The following is a 24,894-nucleotide window of genomic DNA, read 5'->3' as shown; positions in this document are numbered from 1 at the left end:
CTCAACTCCGGTCGTCTTCTCCGTCAACCACCACCGCCGGAGTTTGATAAAACCGCCCAGAAAACCACCAAACCACCACTATTCCGCTCGGTTTCTTCGACTGAACTCAAGTCCGACCTCCATTCCTCCTAGATCTTCCTCTAACTCCCAAACCAGAGCCAAATCGGAAACCCTAACCTTCTAAGATCTCACTAGAACGAAGTCTAAACGCATCAACACGCTCAAGAACACTCACAGAATTTCAACATGCGATCCAAACATGTAAATAGCAAACGCTTCACATAAAATCAATATTCACGTTCAAGAATCAACAAGATTGAGCCTAAAGTCAAATTCATGTTGCTGTCAAACTAAGGGGAGACGAAGTACTTACTTGTTCAAACTTTTGGATGGAGATCTTCAAAGAGCACTTCCAGCTGATGACTCTTGATGATGACGTTGATGATGATGATACTATTTCTATAGCTCCTTGATGAAGATCTACAACTGTGAACTATGCTCGGTTTGGAGATCTTGCAGGTTGTACCAAGGTAGCGAAGATTCGAGAACCTTGGAGTAGTGATGATGATGTTGATTCGGTGATGGTCATTTGAAGAAGAGTGAAAGAGTTGATGAACAAAGGTTGATGGTGGATGAAGATGCCATGGCGGCTAAAGGTGGTTGAAGGTGGTGGTTGTAGTTTGTTACATTCTGTTATGGCGGTTATGGTTGTTGAAGGTTAGTTGGAGTGGAGAGGATGAGGGAGTGAGGAGAGTGAGAGTGTGGTGAGAAAGAATGAGAGTGAGGTTTCAGAATGAGTGTGTTCAAAATTTGGAGTTTTTTGTGTATCGTGAGTGAGTGTAGAGTGAGGGTTGTAGATGCTTTTATAGGGTGAGTGTGAAGAGAATGGGTCTATTTTTTTGAATGTGGGGCTTTAGTGATGTGTAATTTGCAGCAAAGTCATTTCTTTTGCATTTCTTTAATGTGGGACTTGGAATGGATGTGTATGTTGTAGTTGTTTCTTCTCAATGCTTAATGAACAAGTATGCCATATGGAGCAAGTCCCTTCATGTCTTTTCATAATTCAGCAGCTTGCATGACTATGTATGGCAATGTGATGGTATTTGTCAAACAAATTCATGCATTATGCTGCAGCCATGTTCAGCAACAAAACCATGTCCATGCCCCACTTCATATGCTCATATCTCATACCATGGTCCTTCAATCGGCTCACACTTATGCTCAAATGGAAGAGGTCATGGAGTAGAGCAATATTGGTGTTGGAAGTATCTCAAAATGAGGCCTAGAAGTGTGAGGAAAATGATCATGAACACATGCAATTCCCACTGCCCCAGCCCTGCAAGATACTAGCCCATGCGTATGGTCAGAATGTGACTTTGTGAGGGTGGTACTTTGAGCCTCTCTATCTTGATCAATACATGTCCAAAATTAGTGATACTGGGCTCGATAGATAGAGGACATGGCAAAGAGTAGTTTAGAACCAAGCTTGTTCAAGATAGTGACTTGTGGAGGAAGAAAGAGGCATTGACACTTGGCACACCATGTGTTTGCTGAAATGCATTGCGTGCCCAGAATTTTGTGCCTTGACTGCCTGTAGAGTTTGGTCAGGGTTGGGGCACCACTTTGAAGGCTTGTATCTCACCCAATATTTGTCCGATCATACCAATTCTTGTTTCAATGGATAGAGGATATGGCAAAGAAGAGATTGATACCAAGTTTGCATTCATGGCAATTCTGTAGAGCTCTAAAAATGGCTGGAGATTTGGCATGCCATGTGTTTGTTAAAATGCCAGGTCATGACCTGACTTGTGACTTGGAATGTGACTTGATTCAAATGATTTTCAGAAACTTCTCAACCCTTTAACTCTTCATACAAGCTTCAAATGAAAAAGTGTTCAACTACAAAGTTGTTCTCCTCCATGAGAGGAACAACTTTGATGTTGGAATTTTCTTCAAAAAATGCCATTTGTCACGTGTAATCTAGTGCTGAAGTGGACTGCTCAACAAGATTTAAAGCATCAAAAATTTTTCTAAGTGTTGGAAAACTTGTCTTTTTGCTATTTTGGCAACTTTTTGCCGAACTCCCGATTTTATCCATTCTTCGACTTTTCTTGATTAATTTTCCACCAAAAGTCAATATTTGAATAATTCTTCTGATTTTGACCCAAAAGTCAACTGTTCTGATTTTTCCGACTATTGATGAAATTCCCGATTAAATCTCCTCCAGTCAAATCCAGTCAAACAAACACGTCCACATAGTCAGTATGAGAACTTTTTTCACACATAGAAACCATTCCTGATTAACTGTTGACCAGAAAGTCAACTGGTTGACTTTGGTCAAAGAATGGGAAAACCCTAATCCAAGAAGTCTTCAATGAACATAAAGCCACATAATTACACCTCAAATCCACACATTTGGTAGGAAATTCCTTGCCATAAGAGCTCTTTCTTGCTAGTCTTTGATTGACCAATGATATGCATGCATGGGTATGGATTATGACCTAAGTGATGTATGTACATGAATGTAAAGCCTAAGCCAGTTAGAAGTAAAGGGTAGGACAAATTTGGGGTATGACAATACTCTAATACTATGCAATTTCCATTTCAGGAATTATATAAAGAGTATGCACAAAATCAGCGTAAGAAGCACTGACTCAGAAGGTTCAGCATGCAACATCAGAACATGGTCTGGCAAGACATCAGAAGATGGTCAAGCAGAATCAGAACATGGGTCTATGGAAGCATCAGAAGAACTTGAGATCAGAAGCAGAAGCACTGAAGTTCTCATGGTATCACGCTCAGAAGCACTTCAAGGTCAGAAGACAAGAAGATGCTCTGCACCAAGCTGTTTGACTCTGATGACATTCAAACGTTGTTTACACAAACATCAGATCAGAAGCAAGTACTAGACTGGAAGGCTACGCTGACTGACAAAAGGAACGTTAGAAGCTATTAAAGGCAACGTCAGTAGACACAGCGGAAACAAGGCTCGAGGTAGTTGACAAAAGAGTGAAACATTAAATGCAATGCTGTACGGAATACGCAAAGCATTAAATGCTCCCAACGGTCATCTTCTCAAGTGCCTATATATATGAAGTTCTGATGAGAAGCTAAATACAACACTTGCGCATTAAAATGAAACGCTGTCAAATTCAAAAGCTCTCAAACTTCATCATCAAGCTCACTACATTGGTGTTGTAATATCTTAGTGAGATTTAAGCTTAAACTTAAGAGAAAATCACAGTTGTGATATTAGCTTTATAAGAAGCATTGTAACTCTTAAAAGAATTTGTTTACATTAATTTGTAAGTTCTAGAGTGATCAGGTTGTTGATCAGTATACTCTAGCAAGTCTTAGAAGTTGTCTAAGCAGTTTGTTCCTAGAGTGATCAGGTTGTGATCAGGATACTCTAGAAGACTTAGCAGTTGTCTAAGTGGAAAACCATTGTAATCAAGTGTGATTAGTGGATTAAATCCTCAGGTGAGGTAAATCACTCCAAGGGGGTGGACTGGAGTTGTTTAGTTAACAACGAACCAGGATAAAAATCATTGTTCAAATTGTTTTTTATCTTACAAGTTTTAAAGCTACACTTATTCAAACCCCCCCTTTTTAAGTGTTTTTCTATCCTTCAGATTGAACGTTGTGCCATTGATAGGGTTTAGGAGCTTCAAATTGGGATTTTCGGTTTAAGGAGAAATTAAGCCAAATCAATGAGCCCAATGGATTCATAAGGGTTTCTATGGTTAATCTGGGTTACTTTTGTGTATTTATTGATGCTAATTTGTAGTTTGGATCATGGCCATGTTATAGCTACACTAAAGGAACCGTTGCTAAAAATTTGTGTTGTTTCCAGAAATTCACGAAGAAGGAGAACACTAAGGGCGCGCTGATTTTTATTTTGAAAAGCATTTACGTCGTTTGAGGGGTTATGTATCATACGATCCAGTGCATTATCAGCGAGCGAGCTTGGAGCGAGTGGCAAAGGACGTATACCAGTCACAATCCAAACAGGGGTTAGATCCCCGCGTGCAACGCTTTTATTTTTCTTTATTTCTTTGCATTAACAAGTCTGCAGATCCAGTGCCTTTAATATATGCATGGTCACGGTGCACTCTCCATTCCAATCCATACGATTCCTTCTTACTCAGATCCAGCGCACTGGGATTGAAGGTCCACCATGGACACTCACCAACTAGCAGCATTGGATTATTGCGCCCTACCCCAGGTTCTATTTATCTATTTATTTATTTATTCATTTATTTAGTATAATTGTTAGAATTAATCTATTAATTAATTTAATTAAATATTTGATTAACCAATAATTAATTAAATAGACTTAGATTAATTTTAATTAGGTAATAAGGGTTCAAAAATTAATTAATTTAGTTTGATTAATTTTAAGTAGGTTTTTTAGGATAAATTAATAAATTAGGGTTAATTAATCTAATTAGGATTAGAGATGTGATTATTTAGAATTATTTTCCCGATTATTCGATTATTTCGATTAATTTATTTAATCATTTAATTGTTATAAACTCACAGAAGCCCTAGAAGATTGTTATCAATGCATTAGGGTTTGCCCAATCCTACTGGCCATTTAGCCAAAAATATTAGGATTCAATTTATTATTCGTTTCGACTCAATCTATTGGTTGCGATGGGTAATAATTAATTATTTAATTCTTTAATCAAATATAATTCAAATACATTTATTTTTCTAAATGGTTTCAACCATCTTATTGGTTGCGATGATTAGCATATGCCCCTTTAAAAATTCGTTATTATTTTTAATCAAAGCTATTGATTATGAAGGGTAACGATAAATTAATAATTATTTAAAACACGTTCATTTGCTATTCGTGATAATCGAATCTATCGATTAGAATGGTTAGCAATCCCCCATTCAATCTGTTAATTATGGTGATCAAACCTATTGATCATCGCAACTAACGGTAACATATTAAACCAGGGTTGTACGCCACTTAAAACATTCAAAATTCATCTCTTCAATACTGCGATTTTCAAAACTACGATAAGGTAATTCAAAATACCTTGCAAACTTCGCATTTCATCACTTCGATAAGGAAACTCAAAATGCCTTCAAACAACCTCATATTAATGTTAAGGCATACAACCCTGCCCCGAACTACGTTGACTCTGATTCTCCCTAAGGAGATACGTACGAACTTGGCAACAAGGCGAGTCCCCTTCCCCAAAATCTCATTTTTGCCCTTTTCACTTCTTTAGCTATTAATCTAATTATTTCAGCCATAAACCTCCGCCTCTAAATTCAAAACCTTAGAAAAGGGTTAAGGGTGCCTAACACCTTCCCTTGACCTGATTACAATAATCTTACCCGGAATTCTCTTAACTGCGTAGGGTTTCCTATTCGCCCTGGTGGAATAGGTGGCGCCTCTAAAACCTTTAATTTTTAGGGCAGATTGCTACAGAGGCTATGAGTTGTTTGCATATAAACTACTACTGTGGATAGCAAATGAATTGTTGGGCTTCTTGTTCCTAATGTAGCTATTGAAATTGTTCTTCAAGGTAAAATTGATACAAGTTTTCATCCCATTCATTTTGTCAAATTCAATCAAGAAACTAACATACTGATATAATTAGCAGGTTTAGCATGGGTTCAAGAAATTGATGATTGACGTGTGATAGTAGGCTTTGCTCACATTTTTGTTTTAACTAAGTTTGAAGCCTCACGTTTTCTCTATAACAAAGTCTGAAGCCTTTTGATAGTTGCTTGACGTCTCCATTATTCAGTGTTCTCTGCAAGTCAACAAGCAAATAATGTTTTAGGAAAAGGCTCAACCTTGGTGCTGAATTTTTTGGGAGGAAAGATTCATCCTCTGTGACATTCAACACAATTGTGTATGTCTCATTTAGTTATCAATTTTTGTATTTCCCATTTTAGCATATTTAAAGATAATTCACTAGACTGTAGATGGCTAGGTTGTATTAAATAGTCCAGTCTAAATAGGCTGTTATTATATCATATTATGCGCTCCTGTATATAATAGTTTTTTTCTATCATCAATTTTTAATTAAATTGTTTTTCGCTTATATTTTATGTCGATAACTTTTCGTTGCTGGAACAACACTTACATTTTGGTGTACTAAGTAGGTGTTATTTCAAAAGGGGTTTGGAGAATTTCTTATTTACTTGAATAAGTTATAGATTTTTTACTACAATTATGTGTGTATATATATATATATATATATATATATATATATATATATATATATATATATATATATATATATATATATATATATATATATATATATATATATATATATATATATATATATATATATATATATATATATATATATATATATTTCTAGTTTAATAGTTATTAAATTGTCAAGAAACTTGTGATTGAAAAAACCTATATAAGTTCGTATTTTTGGTTACACACTGATACCTTTAACTGTCATAAGGCACATGCGCATTCAGTTTTATTAGATATTGAATTTATTTTATTGAAGGTGGAGTTAAAAAAAAGCAACAACAGTTAGCCAAGTCTAGTCTTTGTTTGGCTTGAGATTCCCAAGTTTGTAGTGATATTAGTTGTTTTCACCCTTTAATTATACCAACATATGTTAGGATAATCACTTAAATGTTTATGACAATATCTATATATTCAATTGAAACCATTAGTTAATATTTCACTACATGATCTTGCGAATTGATATAGTTTGTTCAAAACAGAAAAAGAGTTTGAAGAATCCTGTACAATGAGCATGGTAGAGTCTGTCTTTTTTGTCCAAAGAGTTATCAACCATTTCTCTTCATATTGCAAGTGAAGACCACGAGTAAAATAATTTAATTGGTTCTCAACCCTCTACAACCAAAATATTACATGCATGAAATGAAGAAAAGTTTCAAACAACTAACTGTTGTTGCTTTTAATGTGAAGATTCATCTTCATTAAAGCATAAACTAGCCAGAAACCCGTGCTGCCGCACGGGTGCATTATTTGTGGTGTAGTATTTTTTAAACGATATGAAAAATGTGAAGTAAAGAACTTTGACCTAATTGCATATATAAAACAGAAATGAACCATTTAAAAAATTACTAATAAGATATTAATAGTATGAAAATTAGGTTCTAAATTAAAATAATATTCCACAAAAAAAGTTTAAAATAAGTCAAGAACACAATAGAAAAATAAGACAAAGTATTGAATTAAATAATTGACGGTCCAACAACAAAAGGAAACTTTGCAATTTGAATATAATAATTTTATCTATACAATTAGTGACCCGTGAAAATAAATATAGATGATTATTGAAATAATATAAATATTATACAGATAGTGACCCGTGAGTTGGAAAGCTAATTGGCTATATAATTATTGGAAGCTCCTCTACGTTGCTTTTTTTTAAGACCCTATCATCATTTTTATTCATCCAAAACACAAATTAAAATCAACCTAATAGAAATATAAGTATAATAATATTCGAACATGTCAACCAATATAACTTTGCTTCTATTGAATAATGATTGCTACCTCTCATAATACTTAGAAACTTCAACCTGCATTACAAATACAAATACAATGAAGATAACATAATGAGACTCAGTCCACAGCCATAATAAGTAATCTCCATATTTTTAAACCATGCAAAATCTATTAAAAAAATATACTCATAAAGTATGACAAATAAGGATTGAGTAAAATATAAGGATCTAAAATATAAAGAACTATGATTAAGGATAAAAAAATATAAAGAACTATGATTACATCAGTAAAACATGGAAGTTAAAATATAAAGCTTACCCTGTTTTCAACTTTTCTAATTGCATCAATTTCTGAACTATTATTAAATTGCAAGCTGTGGACAAACTGTGGGCACACAAATAAAAAATAAATGAATTCTAAACTATTGATTGATTTCTTAGATAAAGGGATTGGTAATTAGGAATTTAGAAACCACTCAAAATCAACTCATGCTTATGGAGAATACACAGAATGGAAGAGGTTAACTGGTATAAAATGAATATTTAGCTTCTTTAGTTGAATAGAAACTATAAAAGGAAACCTGAAGCATAACATATAATTCTCAGTCACAACATTACTATAGCATATCATATGCATCAAGTTTGTCTTTTTGGAGGTCCAAAAATTGTGTCAAGCATAACTCTTTTCATATCCAGGTGCTTGTTAGTACAATAAAAGGGCTTCAAAGGGACACTATATACTGATTCATATGAATACCTACAGCCACATTCAATTTAGGAATATGAATTCAATTTTCCAAGTTAAAGATAAAAACAAAAGTGAAGTGATTTCATTTTCTGGATGGTGTGGTACAAACCTCCATCTTATAGTTTTTGAATGATGACATTTCTAGACATTGTTATGAAATTTATCAATAATTAAACATACAAAATCAGCTTCTGAAAGATTGAGGAGTTTGATTTTAATCTTATAATTCGTCTACATAGCTTACGGGAAGCCAACTTAGATTGTACTTCTTGTTAATTAAAATTTTCTAAGAAAAGTGTCAGAAAAGAAAATTACCTTCACAGGGCAGTTTATTTATGTTGCCAGCATCCTTTCGTGTGTGTCAAGAAGTATTGTTCACTTGTCTCTTATAAAACCCTCAAAACCAGAATGCTTGTAAGTCACAAAAATTCCAAAAGAAAACCAGCTTGCATGTTCACAGCATACAACAAACTCAGAAAATGTATAGTTTCATAATTAATGTGTTGTCTAACTTCTATCCTCAGGCCATAAAATTTAAAACACTGGTAAATAAAAGGTGAAGGTCTCATTTAAGATGGATTGATAATTAACCTTTGCATATTGTTGTTATCAAACTGTCGAAACATGTAAGCGTTAGGTGTGGCGTTGGCAATTTCTTTAGCTTTGTCAATAGCCCCTTTCAGCCCTTTATCTAAGTCCGTCAACACAACCTCTGCGCCAAATGAGCGTAAAAGAATTCTCTTCTCAATATTTGCGGAGGCAGGCATTGTGACTATTAGTGTATACTCCTTAGTTGCTGCAACAAAAGCAAGGCCAAGTTCGGTATTACCAGGTTCAAATAAAACAGTCTGCATAAATTCAAAATCAGGAAGTTAACGATTACAAACCAAGCATTTAGCTTTGGGTGTGGAAGCAAACAATTCATATTAAATTATAATTGTGGAAAGAGACTGCAATTCTAATAAAAAACCGCAGTGTGCTAACTTGGACCATACATAAGGAAATTAACATTATTTTATGTAAAGAATTGACAATTCATGGAAAATGTACAACCTACTTTTCAACCTGTCTGTCAAAACTGTTGGATAAAGAAAGGTATATATATAATAGGTTCAGCAAACTAAAACTTTAATTAACAATAATTAAAAAATGGGTGGTGCTGCATAAATATAATATAACAAAAGTCCAATTTAGCTCTTCAACAATTCGGAATACATAGTTGACAGCATTGTATTGCTTTCATCTAGATAGTGTGATGAGTCAAGATGTAATCCATTCACTAAGGTAACTAAGGTAAATAAAAAGCATAATTGTGGAAAGAGAGTGCTGGGAAATAAAAAAGTAGCAGTCTGCTCTTGCTCATGAAAGTGTAAGTCGGCTGTTCAGCTGAAAATCTGCATTTCATAATGAGATAATCTGACATAAGCAGACTGCTATATAACATTTTAAAATGTATGGCAGCACTCTTTGAGAAAGACAGAAATGCAGAGGCTTACCGTGGGGAAGTCTTCTTAGCATTTAAGGTTGAAGTGACATTATACTCAAGTGTTTCCCAAAATGCTGGACTATGTTAAAAGGTGATGCTGATCTGTAGCAGGCAAACGAAAAAGTTAGAAAAATAAGCAGTTCCCAATGAATACTTTAATTTAATTTATAGAAAAGTACAAAGTTATGGAAATATAGCAAATCCAAAAAGCTACATACTGTTGGTCACTTTAGAATTCCTAAGAACAGGTTAGGCGAAGATGCGTGTTCCAACGGGTTTTTGGTTTCTTACAAAACTCCCTAATTCATGAAACACAAACAATATATAGAAAGAATACTTGAGAAGAGAAAATATGTATGATACAAAGAGTAGTATGTTGTTTGTAATACAATCCCTCATTCTATTACTATATTGACTTTGATTGTACTACTAATATTAATTTCATAAATGGCTTCAAATTGTGACAAATAAGAAAATCCAGCCAACAAATTTCTTAAGATATCTACTGACTTTCATATTTGACAAAGGAAATTGCAATTTGAAACAGTTTGGATGCAGCAAAATGAATCTCAATGTTTTGACTAAAACAATTGTAGGCAAGCTATGATCTAATTAGTGTCTTCATAAGTAATCAAAACAGCTGAATATGAAGGTAAGAAAATAAGCCATATAGATAATGACAAATAAATAATGAGGTTATAAAATATGTAAACTCTGCATATGAAAAATCAGATCCACATAGTCTGTGAAATAAAGGAAATAAATTCATAGCTTAAGTAATGTTGGGATACATGACTCCAGATTCTAGACAAACACAGCATGGCTCATATAAATCTCAAGTGGACTCTTTATGGCATAGTGGTATAGGACTAAAATTTAATTTGTGATGAGAATTGAAATTCATCAAGAATTAAAAAACAAACAGATTTGGAGAGAAAACTTCGTGAAATCGATAACTTAAACAAATGCTCCAAAATAATTTTAGGCACAGTGCTGGAGCATTCCTTGGTGGGTTACATTTCATGAAAAAATTTACCAATTTATCCTTAGTTAACAGTGCCAGTGATAGTTCATCTGTGTTTCTTTGATACATCTGTGTAAAAAAGGAAGAGTAAAAGCCTCAAACCTAATTGCATAGCAATTAATAAAATATGGTAAGAAAAATTGATAGAGTAATCTACATTATGCATTGCAAATCACCTGTTTCATCAAGGTAGACAGTTCATTGGCTTTTGGCGGGGATTCACCATTGGCAAGTGCATAATCAATCCCTCTGCATTTCAAAATAAATCCAGAATCAAAAAATAGAAACACATTACATTTACAATATCATCGTCCATGTTCATCATTTAAGAACTCAAAGATCCAAAATATTGGGCAACTATGAGACACATTTAAGAACACAACTCATTAACAACAACATATATCAAACCAAATCCATAAAACGAAATAGAAAGCAAAAGAGGAAGTGAAAAATGGTAAGTGAAATAGAAAGGAAACGATAATATACATGTCCTGTTTTTTCCTTAACAACCCATAAATCAACAACCCTTATCAGCATCTTCCTAACTTGACTTTCGTGGACCAGATCCTTGATGAGTATTGGAGCCCTGGACATTCTTGTTGGCCGACTCTGTGGAAGAAATACAAACGAAACTCGGAAGTTAACATCAAGCATATGTAAAAAGTGCATAAAAATCGAAACTTAATATGAAGGATGAATAGCATCAAAATGAAGGAGATAGAGAAGGACAATAAGAACCCAGTAAAGGAATATGTTGAAGAAGAAACCTGAATGGAAGCAGAGGTTGGACGGTTTTCAATGGAGAATAGTCAAGGTTGTGATGGAGAGAGAAGTTTCAGAGACTTGTGCTCTCTCTTGCATCGAAAATGACTTTTGGAAGGAGGGAAAAGTTTGTTTTTCTATGTTGACCAATAGGAACCGAGCAGATGGCATGAAATTGGGAGAATTGAGTTATTTTATTTAGGTTGTTACAATTTTATCCTTGCAGTAAGACATGCCATTTTTTATAGTGCAACAAAGAACTTGACTTATGAAGGGCTTAATTGGTATGTCTTGCACAAAAATGAAGTAGGGGTCTTTGATTTAGAAAGTTACGTTTTTATCCTTTTTGCTGTGTAAAATAAATTGATGTTAAGGGCATAATGGGGTGTTTGGTCAATTCTTTAGTAATGGTAAGATAGTAGATGATTATTTAGTGATTTTCCTAAACTTAAAGAATAACCTGTAAAATTTAGAGGTTGCATCAGCATTATTTCACTTTGTAGGTGAACACAATAGGCGTGGAAAGTGTTTGGAGTTACATTAAAAAATTAGCAATTTATGTATATGTTTAATTAGCAAATAAAAAATTATCTACCATATAAGAAAAGTTATAGGTGTGGAAAACACCTTTCTACCCTTTTCTCATTTTGCTCCACATATGCAAAATGCTGGTTTTTTAGTCTTTATACACCTATGACATCACTTTTAATATTAAAATAATCTTTTACCAATTTCTCTTCTATCAATGTCTACTTTAATTTGAATTTCAAAATTCTCAAAATCTTTCCCTCTCTCATTGTCCTTTTCCTATCTATCTGTCCCTCTATATTTTTCTCTTTCTGTCTCTCAAGTTGCACAAAGCCTCTTCCTCTCTCTACTTGACTGAGGCGATAAATCCTCTTCCTCAACTGTCTCCCTCTTCTTCTTGCTCCTCCTCGTCCCTCTCTTTCTCTTTTCTCTATCTTCAACGCTTCCATGGATGCTTCGGTGAAAAGTGTGGAAGTAACGATTGGTGAATGTTGTGCGATTTGGTGGTGATGATGTTGCCCGGTTTACAGATATGTTGAAGGATATGAAGACGATGTTATGGTTCTAGAACTTTGGTGAGATTTTTCTGATTTTTGTTCTTTATGTTTTTGGATCTACGGATCTGTTGTCTTTTTTACTTCTTCTACACAAATTTCTAAAGGATTTTATGTATTTGGAAAATGACGGTAACATTTAGGGTTTCATTATGATCTCTGTGGCTATGGCTGTGTGTTTGTGTGAACAGTTATTGTTTTTGCAACAATTTGTGAAGGGTTTCTGGAAAATGAAGAATGAAAATCTTAGGGTTTCATTGTTTGTTTTTCTGTGGCCGATTTTGGGTGAACAGTCGTCTCTGAGGTATGGACAACTCAAAGGTTAGTGCAGAGATTAGACCTTTTATAATGTGGGTTTTTTCATTGGTTGATGTCATGTTGGTTACTTTGAATATTGTTTGATATTGAAAATGTTCAAATCTGCAGATTTTAAGTTATCATTGACAAACCAAAACATCACAAACCTAACCAATATTCCAATATGTGTTGAATGGTTTTTGGATTTAGTCATGTTGAGATGGTGAAAGAGAGCTGCTATTTTGTTTACTTTTGCAATATTGACAGAATGTTCAGTTTCATTTTTTCGATTTAAGGCATGTCTGAGCTTGCCCTCCATATGTTTGATAAAAAGCAGGAATGACACAGTGGTTGTCGTTACTGCGTTTCATGGTCTGAGATTTGAAAGACCCGGTCAGGATTTAGAGCAGCAGAGCACGGGCTGATACCAATATTCGAATTGCTAGAAGTCGGGAAAATTAGAGGTTGAATTAAAATCATATTCCAAACGTGCAAAAGAAGGTGACACGTCGGTTGAATTAAAATCTGTTGCAGTGCGAGAAGGATCATATAAACCAGAATAATACATGAGTCACACTATCATCGGCGACAAGGAACGATAAGAAATTTTCTACTGGATTCTTAAAGGTTAATAATATGCAACTCCTATAACAAATCAAATGACAGGTGATTGATCAAGGATTGTCTTATTAATATTAGAACTATATTGACTCTGTTATTTAGTTACTGTGATTTGAATATTTTGCAGCCTGCTACTCTATAATGTGTGAGTTTGCTATGTACTGATGGGAGTTAGTTGCTGTTCTGCTACAGGTGTGTTCGAACTATTGCGCGTTGCTGCTGTTATTTCAAATCACTTCAATTGTGTCGAATATCAAATGAGCATTAGATAGTTTATGGATTGGGTAGGCAATCAGCTATTTTGCGAACCAAAAGTGGTGAACGAGTGGTGAACAAAAAGTTATTCTTGGCAGAACGAGTGGTGAACGAGTGATGCACATAACAAAGTCGAAGAGATGATTTAAAGACAATAATATTGTTCTCAAGTGTGACTAGGCTTGGTTTTGCTTCTGCTGACAATTCTCCATCCTTTCAAGGCCAGCCGTTAGTGTAGGTTGTACTCCTTGCTGTAGTCTATTTTGGTTACTAAGAAAATTATTTGATTTTAGTATCATTTAATAGATGCTACTTTTGAATCTTATGAGCCACCATACTTTGTCTCCTCAGGTTCTTCATTGGCCATATCATCATGCTTTGTCCTTTGAGCCTATTTTTAAAATCTAGAGGGGGTGGTCTGTGTGTGCAGGTCGATTATTAGCAGGAGCTTCATTTGGTATTTTGGTATCTTGGCCCTGACTTCAATCAACCTGTGAAAATTGGCATCGTACAATATGTGTTTTACATTTTGGTGAATTGTGCTTTTGGGGTTTATGGAGAGGGGAAGTTTGAATGGAGATATGGGTAAGCCTATTAAAATCAATACATATATTATTATTTCCACTTTCCTATTTCCATATCAGTTTTTGTCATGTCGATTATACTGCCTGAATCTTGATTCTCTTTGGTCTTTATATGTATCCCTACTCGGTAGTCCCATTTTTTATTTACAACGTCTGCTTTCAATTTACAGTCAGCAACATATGGCAAGGTTCTTATTTTGGATGGAGTCATTCATCTCACAGAAACAGATGAGTGTGCCTATCAAGAGATGAGTGTTTTACATTTAAAGTTGTTTTGGTCTTTCTTGAGAAGTGTGCATCAGACTGTTATGGTGTTGTCAATCGCAGATTGCAGGAAATTTTCGTTGTTGAAATTCTGCTATGAGCCCATGCTACAACCCTATAGCATTGTTATGGCTGATATTTAATACAACTTCATACTTAATCATGTCTTTTGGAGTAATACCTATGTTAAAATTCTAATATGTTATAGTGCTTTAGTGCCACTATATTTGCTATTTGATAACACTTGAATGTTATATGTTGAAGAGAATTGGAGCGTATTTGACTCTGGGATATGATGACTTATCTTACTGAGTGGAAGCACGAAAATATTATATCATTTATCTCCATAACTTTCCAAGTCTACAAAGTTAATTGTATTTTTCTTACTGTTTTTTGTTAGGTTTTGGTTATTGGTGGAGGAGACGGGGGAGTCCTGCGGGAAGTTGTACGCCACTCTTCAGTCGAAAAGATGGACATTTGCGAAATTGACAAGATGGTTGTTGATGTCTCCAAAGAATTTTTCCCTGATATAGCAGTAGGTTTTGCGGATCCATGTGTGACACTTAATATCGGTGATGGTATGATCAATTACCCTCCACATTCCTAGATGTTTCTTAAACACTTTTCTGGTATGGGATAACATTTCTAATGATGCTTTGTCTCTCAATGTTCTAGGAGTTGCATTTTTTAAGGCAGCTCCAGAAGGATCTTATGATGCAGTTATAGTGGATTCTTCTGATCCTATTGGTAGGGCATATCAGAAGTGCCTTATAATTTTATGGTTTTTACATCATGATTCAAGTACTCGCAGAAAATATAAACTTGCAAAGCTGTGATAACAATGCCGTAAAATTATATTAATCGAATCCTGATATAACAATACTGATATAAAGTTTATTTTTGGTAAGTTTATTGAAAAATAATTGAATCCTGTATTAATATATCAGTATTGATATATCAGTATTGAATCCTGTATTTTTTGGTAAGTTTATTGAAAAATAATTGAATCCTGTATTCATATATGAGTATTGATATATCAGTATTGAATCCTGTATTTTTTTGTAAGTTTATTGAAAAATAATTGAAATCACTTTTCACAAACTTTAATAGTTCTAAATTCTTATTTTCTCTATTTTAATATAACTTTTACTTTATTCACACTTTTCAAACTTTTATGTATTTAATTATATCTTTTTCTAATTTGTTATTTCTTTATAAATATGAAATCAATTTCAACTTTTACATATTGGTTTCTGTATTCAAATGCTTTTAATTACATCTATATATATTAACAAAAATGCCAACAGATAAATAACAATTGCATTAAAGACTTTAATTATATATATAATCTACAGAATATATATACTTAAACGTGATACGAGAAAATATATATTAGTTTGTAATTCTTTATAATACTAATAAATAAATAAATAAAACAAATATTTATTTATAACTTAATAGATATTAGACAAAACAAACATAACTAAAGTATGAATTCAATGACATTAAAATTATATATTAATATAAACAATTCATAATTATTTTATGATCACCAAAACAAATACAATACAATTAAATAATTATAGGAAAAAATCAAATATATTTAAAAAATCAAATATATTTTAAATCATGTATAAATATATTTCAAATTTTACATATAAACAAATGCCTTGAAATGACATTAATAGCTTCCCGCGACACTTTCTGTTTGTTTTTGTTTTGGTTTGTACTTATGATTCCCACTGTGTCTGCTATAACATTATTATTGTTGTTGTATGGATTCTGTTACATGTTTGTGAAGTTTAGAAGATGGTAGATATGGTCATGTACTTGGTAATGGTTTTGTTTTGTTTATGAATGATGATGAGGAAGTTTTGCTAGAAACAATTAGTGAGAATAATATATATATATATATATATATATATATATATATATATATATATATATATATATATATATATATATATATATATATATATATATATATATATATATATATATATATATATATATATATATATATATATATATATATATATATATATATAAAAGATTATATTTGAATAATCTAATGATTTTAATATATTTTGTTAAGATAAATAAATTAAGATGACGGCAAATAATCCAGTACCCGTGCGAATGTACGGGTAACACACCTATATCATGTGAACGCACGAGTAGTCAGGCCAAATTTCATGTGAGCACACAGGTAACACACCAGTATTTGTGAGGATGCACGGGTAATCATAACAACATCCGTAATAACGCACGCGCGGGTAATATTTTATTTTTTTTAATTTAAAAATTGATTTTTATATAGTATGTGTTTAATAGTTTTTCCTAACAATAGTTATTTTTAAAAACTTATACAATTATATTGCAGTCTAATTTTTTATATTTTTTTTAATAATATATAAAGAAATTCTAATTTGTTTTAAAATTATTGTTTAAATATTAAAACTTCTATAATTCAATTTGATATAAAAAAAACTAATCTAATAAAGTCGATTCAACCCACACCAGAATCCGTGCGGACGCACGGGTAACACAACAGTACCGTGTAAACGCACGGGTAATCATACCAACATCCGTGTGAACGCACGGGTTATTGCACATTTTTTACAATTAAAAAAAATAAAACTCAGTTGTACTACTGTCTTTTCATTTATTTATATTTTGAATCATAACCTAAAATTTAATAAATACAACATTAAACTTAATTCTTTTATATCATTCTCTTTTTGAATTTTTATGTAAAATTATGTTTTTACTGATTTTCAACTAATTTTAACTTTGCAATATTTATTTATCTTATTTATTAAACTTTATAAATCCTTTTATTATTATAACTCTATCAATCTTAAAAAAAACTTTTTTTCTTCTATTTTTTACAATTGTTTTTTTACAAAGTATGTGTTTAATAATTTTACTTTTTAATCAATTTAATAGTTTTGTTTAAACAATATAACTTCTATATTTCAATTTCATACAAAAAAAAATTTCGATTTTTTAACTTAATACTATATATATTTGATAAACACAGTCCAACCCACACCAGAACCCGTGCGGACGCACGGGTTTCCTACTAGTTAATAATTAAATCCATTAACAAATTGATATTTTTAACTGGATGATAATACAAGCGCTGCTCGAATTGAAATTTTTAACAAATTGATAGTTTTATTCATTAACCCATTCAATCCATCTATTCACAATTAATAGTTTTAACTTTAGATTTTTTTTTAAAATTTTAAATCCATTAACAAATTGATATTTTTAAATATATTATAGAAAAATAATTATTTATATCTTTCTAGAGTTTATTTGTACATATTTTTCTGTGAATTTTGTCATTAAAACTTACTATTTTTATGGGTCACTATCACCACAATACCTTTTTAACCTAAAATATCAATAACTATTGCTTTTCCATGTTAAATACTATATATAAATTCATTTCATCTATATTATGTTTTGTGAATCTTAAATTAACATTCCTCCCTCAAAGTTTTACATATTTTGCATTTGTAATACATTATTGATCTTATGATTTGATTTACCCGTACGGACGCATGAGTCTTCTACTAGTATCTTAACAAAACTAAGATATAAATTATGAATAAAGCTGAATTAAGAGTATAAATTTTTTGTTTAATTGACAATTTTATTTCTGTTACATGTTACTTTCGTATAAATTTAAGTAATACTCACAATTTTTTAGCTTATTTCATAAAAGATAAATCCTTAACTACACGTTAGTGTTGATGTTGTATCAATAGTTATTCTAAAATTCAAGTGAGATAGTTTTAGGTTACATCCAGTGCTTGTACAATTATAACTAGAATCTTTTTTTTTTTTTTTTGCTATATGAGAGTAAGGGACCAAAGCAGTTAAGCTTCACAAGATAGAATTATTATACCTGTTGTGTTCAATTAAGGTCTTAGCAATTCATCCTTAAGTTTAACTAACTTTCCAAAGCAGTTAAGCTTCACAAGATAGAATTATTAAGCTTAACTAACTTAATTAAGTTTGATGAATGCTTTAGCGTAATTGTTCTCGTTGCTTGGAAGTGGTTTAGATCAGTTAATGATTCTTCTCCGACGTGTAATTTTCAATTTTGGAAGCTTCATCCTCTCTCTTGTATAAAGAGGTAGTCGGTTCCTTACGTGTATCCGTTCTTTCGATTAATTCCATTATTTATTGAAAAAAAGAAGAAAAAAGAAAAAAAAAAGATTGTAAATTCATTACAAGTTAGTTCATTTAAGATGATAATGCTGGGAATAAAAGTAGTTATATTTCCTAATTTTAAGTTGAATAAGAGGAGAGTAATTAAAAGTGTTATAGAACTACGTAAATTTTTTAGCAATAATAAAATGTAGATATCAATTCTTTAATTTAGTCAAAAAGAAATATTAATGCGGTCAAAAAAAAAAAAAGAAATATTAATGTGCCTCTTTTCAAGGCATTGAGAGTAAATATAAAATGGCTAGTTAGGATTGAAACAAGAGCAAATCACAAAAGTTAATATTGGTGAAGAAACCTTAAAGAAGAGATGAATAAGATGACTTATTTTTCTTTTGTTGTGGTGATTTTTATTTTATGTGTTTCATCCTCCTATGGAGCCAATGGAGTCAAAGTAGTAGATGTGGATACTATTTGCAAGGGAGTCATAGACTATACATATTGTTCAAATCTTCTCAATTCAAAACCTGGAAAAAATCGAGATCTCATTAGCTTTGCAGAATACGGCATTGGAGTAGCTCGTGTCAATGTGACCAACACATTCAATTTAATCCGAAGACTAATTGCGAACAGTGGTAGTGATGTTGGGGCAAAAAAACATTATGAAATATGCTTATATCATTTCGATGCAAAAGTAGGCGCCCTTCGTTTGGTTGATGAAGCTGTACGAAATTTAAAGACAGGAGATTACGGATCCGCCCGTGAAAGAGCAGGTGCTATATCAGTTCATTGTTTTGATTGTGTTAGAGGAGAGTCACCTGGTGAAACTCCTTTTCCTGATCCATCACAACTCCCAAAATATGCTCATGTTGTCATTCAAATTTCTCAGATTCTTGAGCATATATTTCGTTTTATAATTTATGCATAACTAATTGGAGACTCATCACTAATAATGGAAGTGACTTTATCATATTCAATAAATGAGGTTCTTTGACGTGTAATTACTATTATGTGTTGTTTTCACATGTGTTTCTCTAATGGATAAGATCTAATCTTTTTCTTTGAGATGGTACTTTGTTTCAATAATCTGCACTTTGAGTCATCTTTAATGGTTCCGTAAAAACTATTTATTATTGATAAAGTAAAAATCTGCAAAAATAGGTATGAGTATGATATCTGCACATATGTTTTTATTTTTATTATTATATATAGATGTATCGTTTTAATAAACTAGTAAGAAACCTGTGCCGTCCGACTTTCATATTGTATGGATTCAATATTGATTGATATAGATCCTTTTATATATCAATGAAAAGATGTTTTAATTCTACCAATATTCAGTCTTGTTCTGACCAAAGAGTACATAAAACAAATGACTTAAAATTCAAGCAGCTAATAGTGAAAATAAAAATGTCTGTTCCAGATGAAAGTATCTCCATGGCTCTAATTTAATAGTTGAACTACAAATATGAAGGAAACAACCAATAACAACAGCTATGAGGAAGTCTGCATGGAGAAATAAATCAAATAAAAAATTAATATTTTTCTAATTTTGTAAGAACATAATGTGTTAGGTGATTAGACTTACCAACTAAGAAAGTGATGGAAAACCTCCTTGTACACGACATTTGTAGTGGTAGAAGAGGGGGCATCGTTGTCATGTATTAAAATTTTAAGACCAATTTTGGTTGTAATTCTTGAAATTGCCACATACAATTGTCCATGACTAAAAACAGTAGTAGGCAAATACAATCCGACACTATCAAGTGATTGGCCTTGAGATTTATTAATCGTCATTGCGTAAGAGACAATAATGGGAAATTGCCTCCTAATCAACTAAAAAGGCCACGGTGACTCAGAAAGTGACATAGACATGCAAGGGATGTAAAAACGTTACCTGTATTCTTTTCAGACATGATTTTTGCCTCAATAACATGATTTGCTAACCTTGTAACAATTAATCTTGTTCAATTGCATAATCCATCATTCTGGTCCAAATTTCTCGTTAGCATAATTGGGATACCAACCTTTAATTTGATCTTATGATTTGGTAAACCTGATGTTCTAAGTTTACTAAGAAATTCTGGAGTTAGAACTTCATATGTTTCATTATAACTTGTATAGGTTCTATCAATTGAATCAAAACTCAGGTACTTTTCCTCTTCTCCTGAGAAAAGCAATAACATGAAAATATTAATACATTAGTAAAGGAAACATGATATACTAATTTAATATATGTATATGTAAAATAAAACTATATATATATATATATATATATATATATATATATATATATATTTACCTGGTATCATATCCAATACATAATGATTAATTTTTTTCACAACTCTAATGGTTGAGGCAAGAATTGCTTTTCCTTGTAAAATATCAACATTTTGGAAATTTTCCAACAAATTGAAATATGTGCTTTCCACTATTGCTTTTATAGGATCCTCAAAATTGGATATTAATATTTCTTGAGGGATTTCTATATCAGCCAATCCATCATTTGGTTCACATATCTTACCATCCCCAACATCTATATCAGCCAATCCATCATTGTGTTATCTCTTCCCTATTGAAGTCGCATATTTTTTTAGTGTTAGAACCTGACAAAAGTCCCATACATAAGATGAACAAATGGAAGCATGAACAATTTCAGAACGGACTGCTATTGGAACAACTGGAAGAATTTGTCGGAAGTCTCCTCCAAAAACAACAACTTTTCCACCAAAATTGTATTTGCGTGACCCTTTTTACCCATGACATCTTTAAGAGTCTTATCCAATGCTTCAAAACAATTCTTAAGGGCCATGGGTGCTTCGTCCCATATTATGACATCGGTTGCTTCAAACAATTGTGAATGCTCGGTGTCTTTGTCAACATTGCAAGTAGAGTTGTCAAGGGTTGGCATGGTTATTTTGAACTTTGAATGGGCAGTTCTTCCGCCTGACAATAATAACGAAGCAATGCCACTTAAAGCAACAATAATAACTATTTTTTCCTAACGAAGTGCACTTGATAGTGTTCTCCACATGAAAGTTTTACCGGTCCCTCCATAACCATGTAAAAAAAACACACCCCCTCTTTGTTTGTCGACAGCTTCCATGATTTTATCAAAGATTGAACGTTGTTCATCTACAATCAAAAGTGTAAATATTTATTAGTCTATAACATAAAAACTTAATACTTTCATGTCACTATATCATAATAGAAATATTAACAATTACATTTTAGGTTCGTAAATAGATTATGGAAATTTTCTCGTTCTGTATCGGCATTGTAATCAAGTTCGTCATAAATTAATCTATTCCTCACGTGTCGTGTGACGTACGAATCTGGATAAGGCATGTCTTTAAATTCATGCAAACTTCTTCGATTTGATTGCATCATATTCTCAATCTCAATTAGTGTTAAATTTTTTAACTTAGCGGTTGTTATAAACCAGTAGGAACATGGCATTAGAAATTACAAATAGAAAGGTAATTTTTTATTGTATAGTAGTTGTAATCATTACAGACATAATGTAAATACAATAGCATATGATTGGTTTTGGAGAATGAACATACTATATAGCAGGAAAATAAAGCACCCACATAAGTTACATAAGTGAATAACGATTTCATCATGCTATTATGGGTATACATAGGGCAGTGAGATTAATATATATTGCAGTTTCAATGTGTCATTTTGCTGCACTATAAAGTACACAATATAGCAAATGTATAGCAAGCTATAATCGATTATCATGCTGTATACATCAGATTTCAATAAAAGAACTGGATCAATTTGGTTCATTATAGATAAAGAGTTCCAGAATTTCTTACTCAAATTAACAGTTATATATATGTATAACAGCAAACCTAAGTATAAGTTATACCTCTTCTATCTGTTGCTTTTCTTTGTTGATAAAGAATACCTTCAGATAAAGTCCTCCAAGTTTTTCCCAACACATGCCGCGGCCTATTTACTGTACCGGATAATAGCATAGTGACAAATAACTTCCTCAAAAAATGACCGGAACCACAATCCTATGCCTCATGTATAGGTGCAACATATTCCTTGTCATCATTAAGAAATCCCATTTCGAAGCATGTATCTCTAAAACTATCACGAACTATTCCACCCACATTTTTGATATCCTCATAGCAAGTTGGTCCCTTGACAACTGTTAACATCATTCTAAGGTAATACAGCTCGTCGGTACTTGGAGGAACCCAAATTAGTCTTCCAATGGTACAACCTCTATTACGTGGTTTCCATCGCCTGTATCTTTTATCATAATCAAACTTGGAAAGAAAAGTAGCGTATGTCAAATTTTTTGCCTCCGCATATGATTTGTTTGCTTCCATCCCACCTGCAAACATTGATTCTTTCACATTTGGTTTGTCAAGAACATCATCTATCAGTTTGTAATCAGTATAGTAAACCAGATTGTCGCCCTCAAGATGAAAATACAAACTTTTAACGGGAAGAGATATCCCATAAATAGGAAATGAAAAGATCCTCTAACATGCTTCACTTGGTGAAACGTATCTACAATCAAGGTATTGCTTTACTTCATCAATATTTCTAACAACAAAATTTCCATCCTGGTCAGTTTTAACAACAGCTACAATTATTCTATCATACCCCTTGTTAATATACTTAAATAAGTACTTAACTGAAGTGCCTTGATTACACCACTCCATATTTATGTGGGCCTGAAATTTCTTCAACAGATACGCATTATATGGAACGACGTATCTATTATCGAGAACAACATTCTTTTTCACAACAGTATTTCTAGTTCCCTTCTCCTGTAGACGGGATATCCATCCTGATCTACAACGGTTTTGAGGCTGGAATTTTTTGGGGAAGAACTTAGAGCACTTACCGTTCTTCATGCAAGGTGAATTCCTGTTTGCTAAACCACATGGCCCATGAATCATATGTGTTTTCACCAAATGATACAATTGCATATCATCATGTTCGGTTGGAATTTCTGTCGAAATGATATTGTTGATGTCATATGGAGTGGGATACTTGCTCGATTGATGCATGAAAAGCAGAATATGTGCATGTGGTAAACCTCTTTTTTGGAACTGGATTGTGTAAATATCTGCAATAAGGGATATTAGTAAAAAATTGCGAATGTAAAAGTTTATATATATGTAAAGATATAGAGGAGCAAAGTCAAAGTTAATAAAAGTTACTTACATGCAACTACTCTATCCAAGATGTGCTTCTTTGTTAAATCACACAACAGCTCCTCTAACTTTATTTTAAACACCTTTGATATAATATCTGGACGATCTTGAGGCTTCAAATTCATATTGTTAAGCAATCTTTGAACTTCAGGCCAATTTGGATTGCAAGTAAAGGTGATAAAAAGATCCGAAAATCCAATATGGCTACAAATTGCCATCCCATCGAAGTATAGTTGTTCCATGTATCTCCGACTACCGACATAAGTTGAGGGTAAAACCACTCTTTTACCTTTGTTAGCCCCTTGAGTGGTTGCTTCCGTCTGTAATCCGTTCAAATTGGAGTACTTGGAAACTTGCAGTTTTTTCTGATGCTTGCGGATATAATTCAATCTTTGCGACTCCATCATAGTAAATCCATCAACCAGAAATTTCTGAAACAACCTCCTTGAAAAAGCTTTGAACAGATTGGCAGTCATTGAATGAATTACACCAACATTCATCTGTTTTTTAGATGCATTGACGGATCCACTTGGCTGTGCATATGCATTATTGTAGCTTTGACTATGTAATGAGAAGGTAATACCATGTAGAGGTGTATTTGTATTAAAGCTTACCGGAGAATTGAACAACTCATGACCTACAGGACTACTGAGAATATTGCCACTACATCTGTTTTCAGGTGCTTTTTTTGGGCGAATAATTTCCTTCCTTCTTGGTCGAGCAGAAGTTGTCTTTTGTCTTTCTGACATGGTATCAATAGTAATGGTTGATTCATAGCTGGCTGATGTGGAGTTTGGAGTTTTCAAATCAGACATTGATGATGAAGCAGCACGTTGGTTATCCAGACCCTTGCCTTTTGATAGAGTGGACCACACAAACTCATTAACACCGACATTCAATCTCCTGTCAGCTTAAAAAATCGTTCCA

At 32.7% G+C, this 24,894-nt stretch overlaps 2 protein-coding genes, 1 long non-coding RNA gene and 1 pseudogene across 11 annotated transcripts; 2 read left to right on the top strand and 2 right to left on the bottom strand.

Annotated features, from left to right (window-relative positions):
- Positions 1 to 6,579: 6,579 nt before the first annotated feature.
- Positions 6,580 to 11,618, bottom strand: LOC131624203 (uncharacterized). 9 transcript variants are annotated; one of them, XR_009290526.1, is made up of 9 exons: positions 11,502 to 11,618; positions 11,221 to 11,343; positions 10,911 to 10,983; positions 9,929 to 10,803; positions 9,721 to 9,812; positions 8,540 to 9,618; positions 7,796 to 7,861; positions 7,526 to 7,551; positions 6,582 to 7,404 (listed from the first exon to the last, which is right to left on the bottom strand). It is a non-coding gene; the product is annotated as an uncharacterized LOC131624203 (long non-coding RNA). The 9 variants fall into 9 exon arrangements; XR_009290524.1 differs by having other exon boundaries at positions 6,580 to 7,404; positions 7,796 to 9,618; XR_009290523.1 differs by having other exon boundaries at positions 6,581 to 7,551; positions 7,796 to 8,233.
- Positions 11,619 to 12,745: 1,127 nt separating this feature from the next.
- Positions 12,746 to 15,314, top strand: LOC131624210 (spermidine synthase 1-like; annotated as a pseudogene).
- A 3,846-nt stretch (positions 15,315 to 19,160) lies between these two features.
- On the top strand, positions 19,161 to 19,709 carry LOC131624209 (uncharacterized). Its single transcript, XM_058895171.1, has one exon. It carries the CDS (start codon positions 19,161 to 19,163, stop codon positions 19,707 to 19,709), a length of 549 nt encoding a protein of 182 aa, XP_058751154.1.
- Positions 19,710 to 20,748: 1,039 nt separating this feature from the next.
- LOC131624208 (uncharacterized) lies at positions 20,749 to 22,129 on the bottom strand. Its single transcript, XM_058895170.1, has 5 exons — positions 22,009 to 22,129; positions 21,827 to 21,916; positions 21,539 to 21,727; positions 21,084 to 21,317; positions 20,749 to 20,948 (listed from the first exon to the last, which is right to left on the bottom strand). The coding sequence occupies exons 1-5, from the start codon at positions 22,127 to 22,129 to the stop codon at positions 20,749 to 20,751; spliced, it is 834 nt and encodes a 277-aa protein (XP_058751153.1).
- Positions 22,130 to 24,894: the final 2,765 nt, after the last annotated feature.

Source organism: Vicia villosa, unplaced genomic scaffold (assembly GCF_029867415.1).
Source record: "Vicia villosa cultivar HV-30 ecotype Madison, WI unplaced genomic scaffold, Vvil1.0 ctg.000108F_1_1, whole genome shotgun sequence".
Classification (NCBI taxonomy): domain Eukaryota; kingdom Viridiplantae; phylum Streptophyta; class Magnoliopsida; order Fabales; family Fabaceae; genus Vicia; species Vicia villosa.
This window is presented reverse-complemented; position numbering and strand designations above follow the sequence as displayed.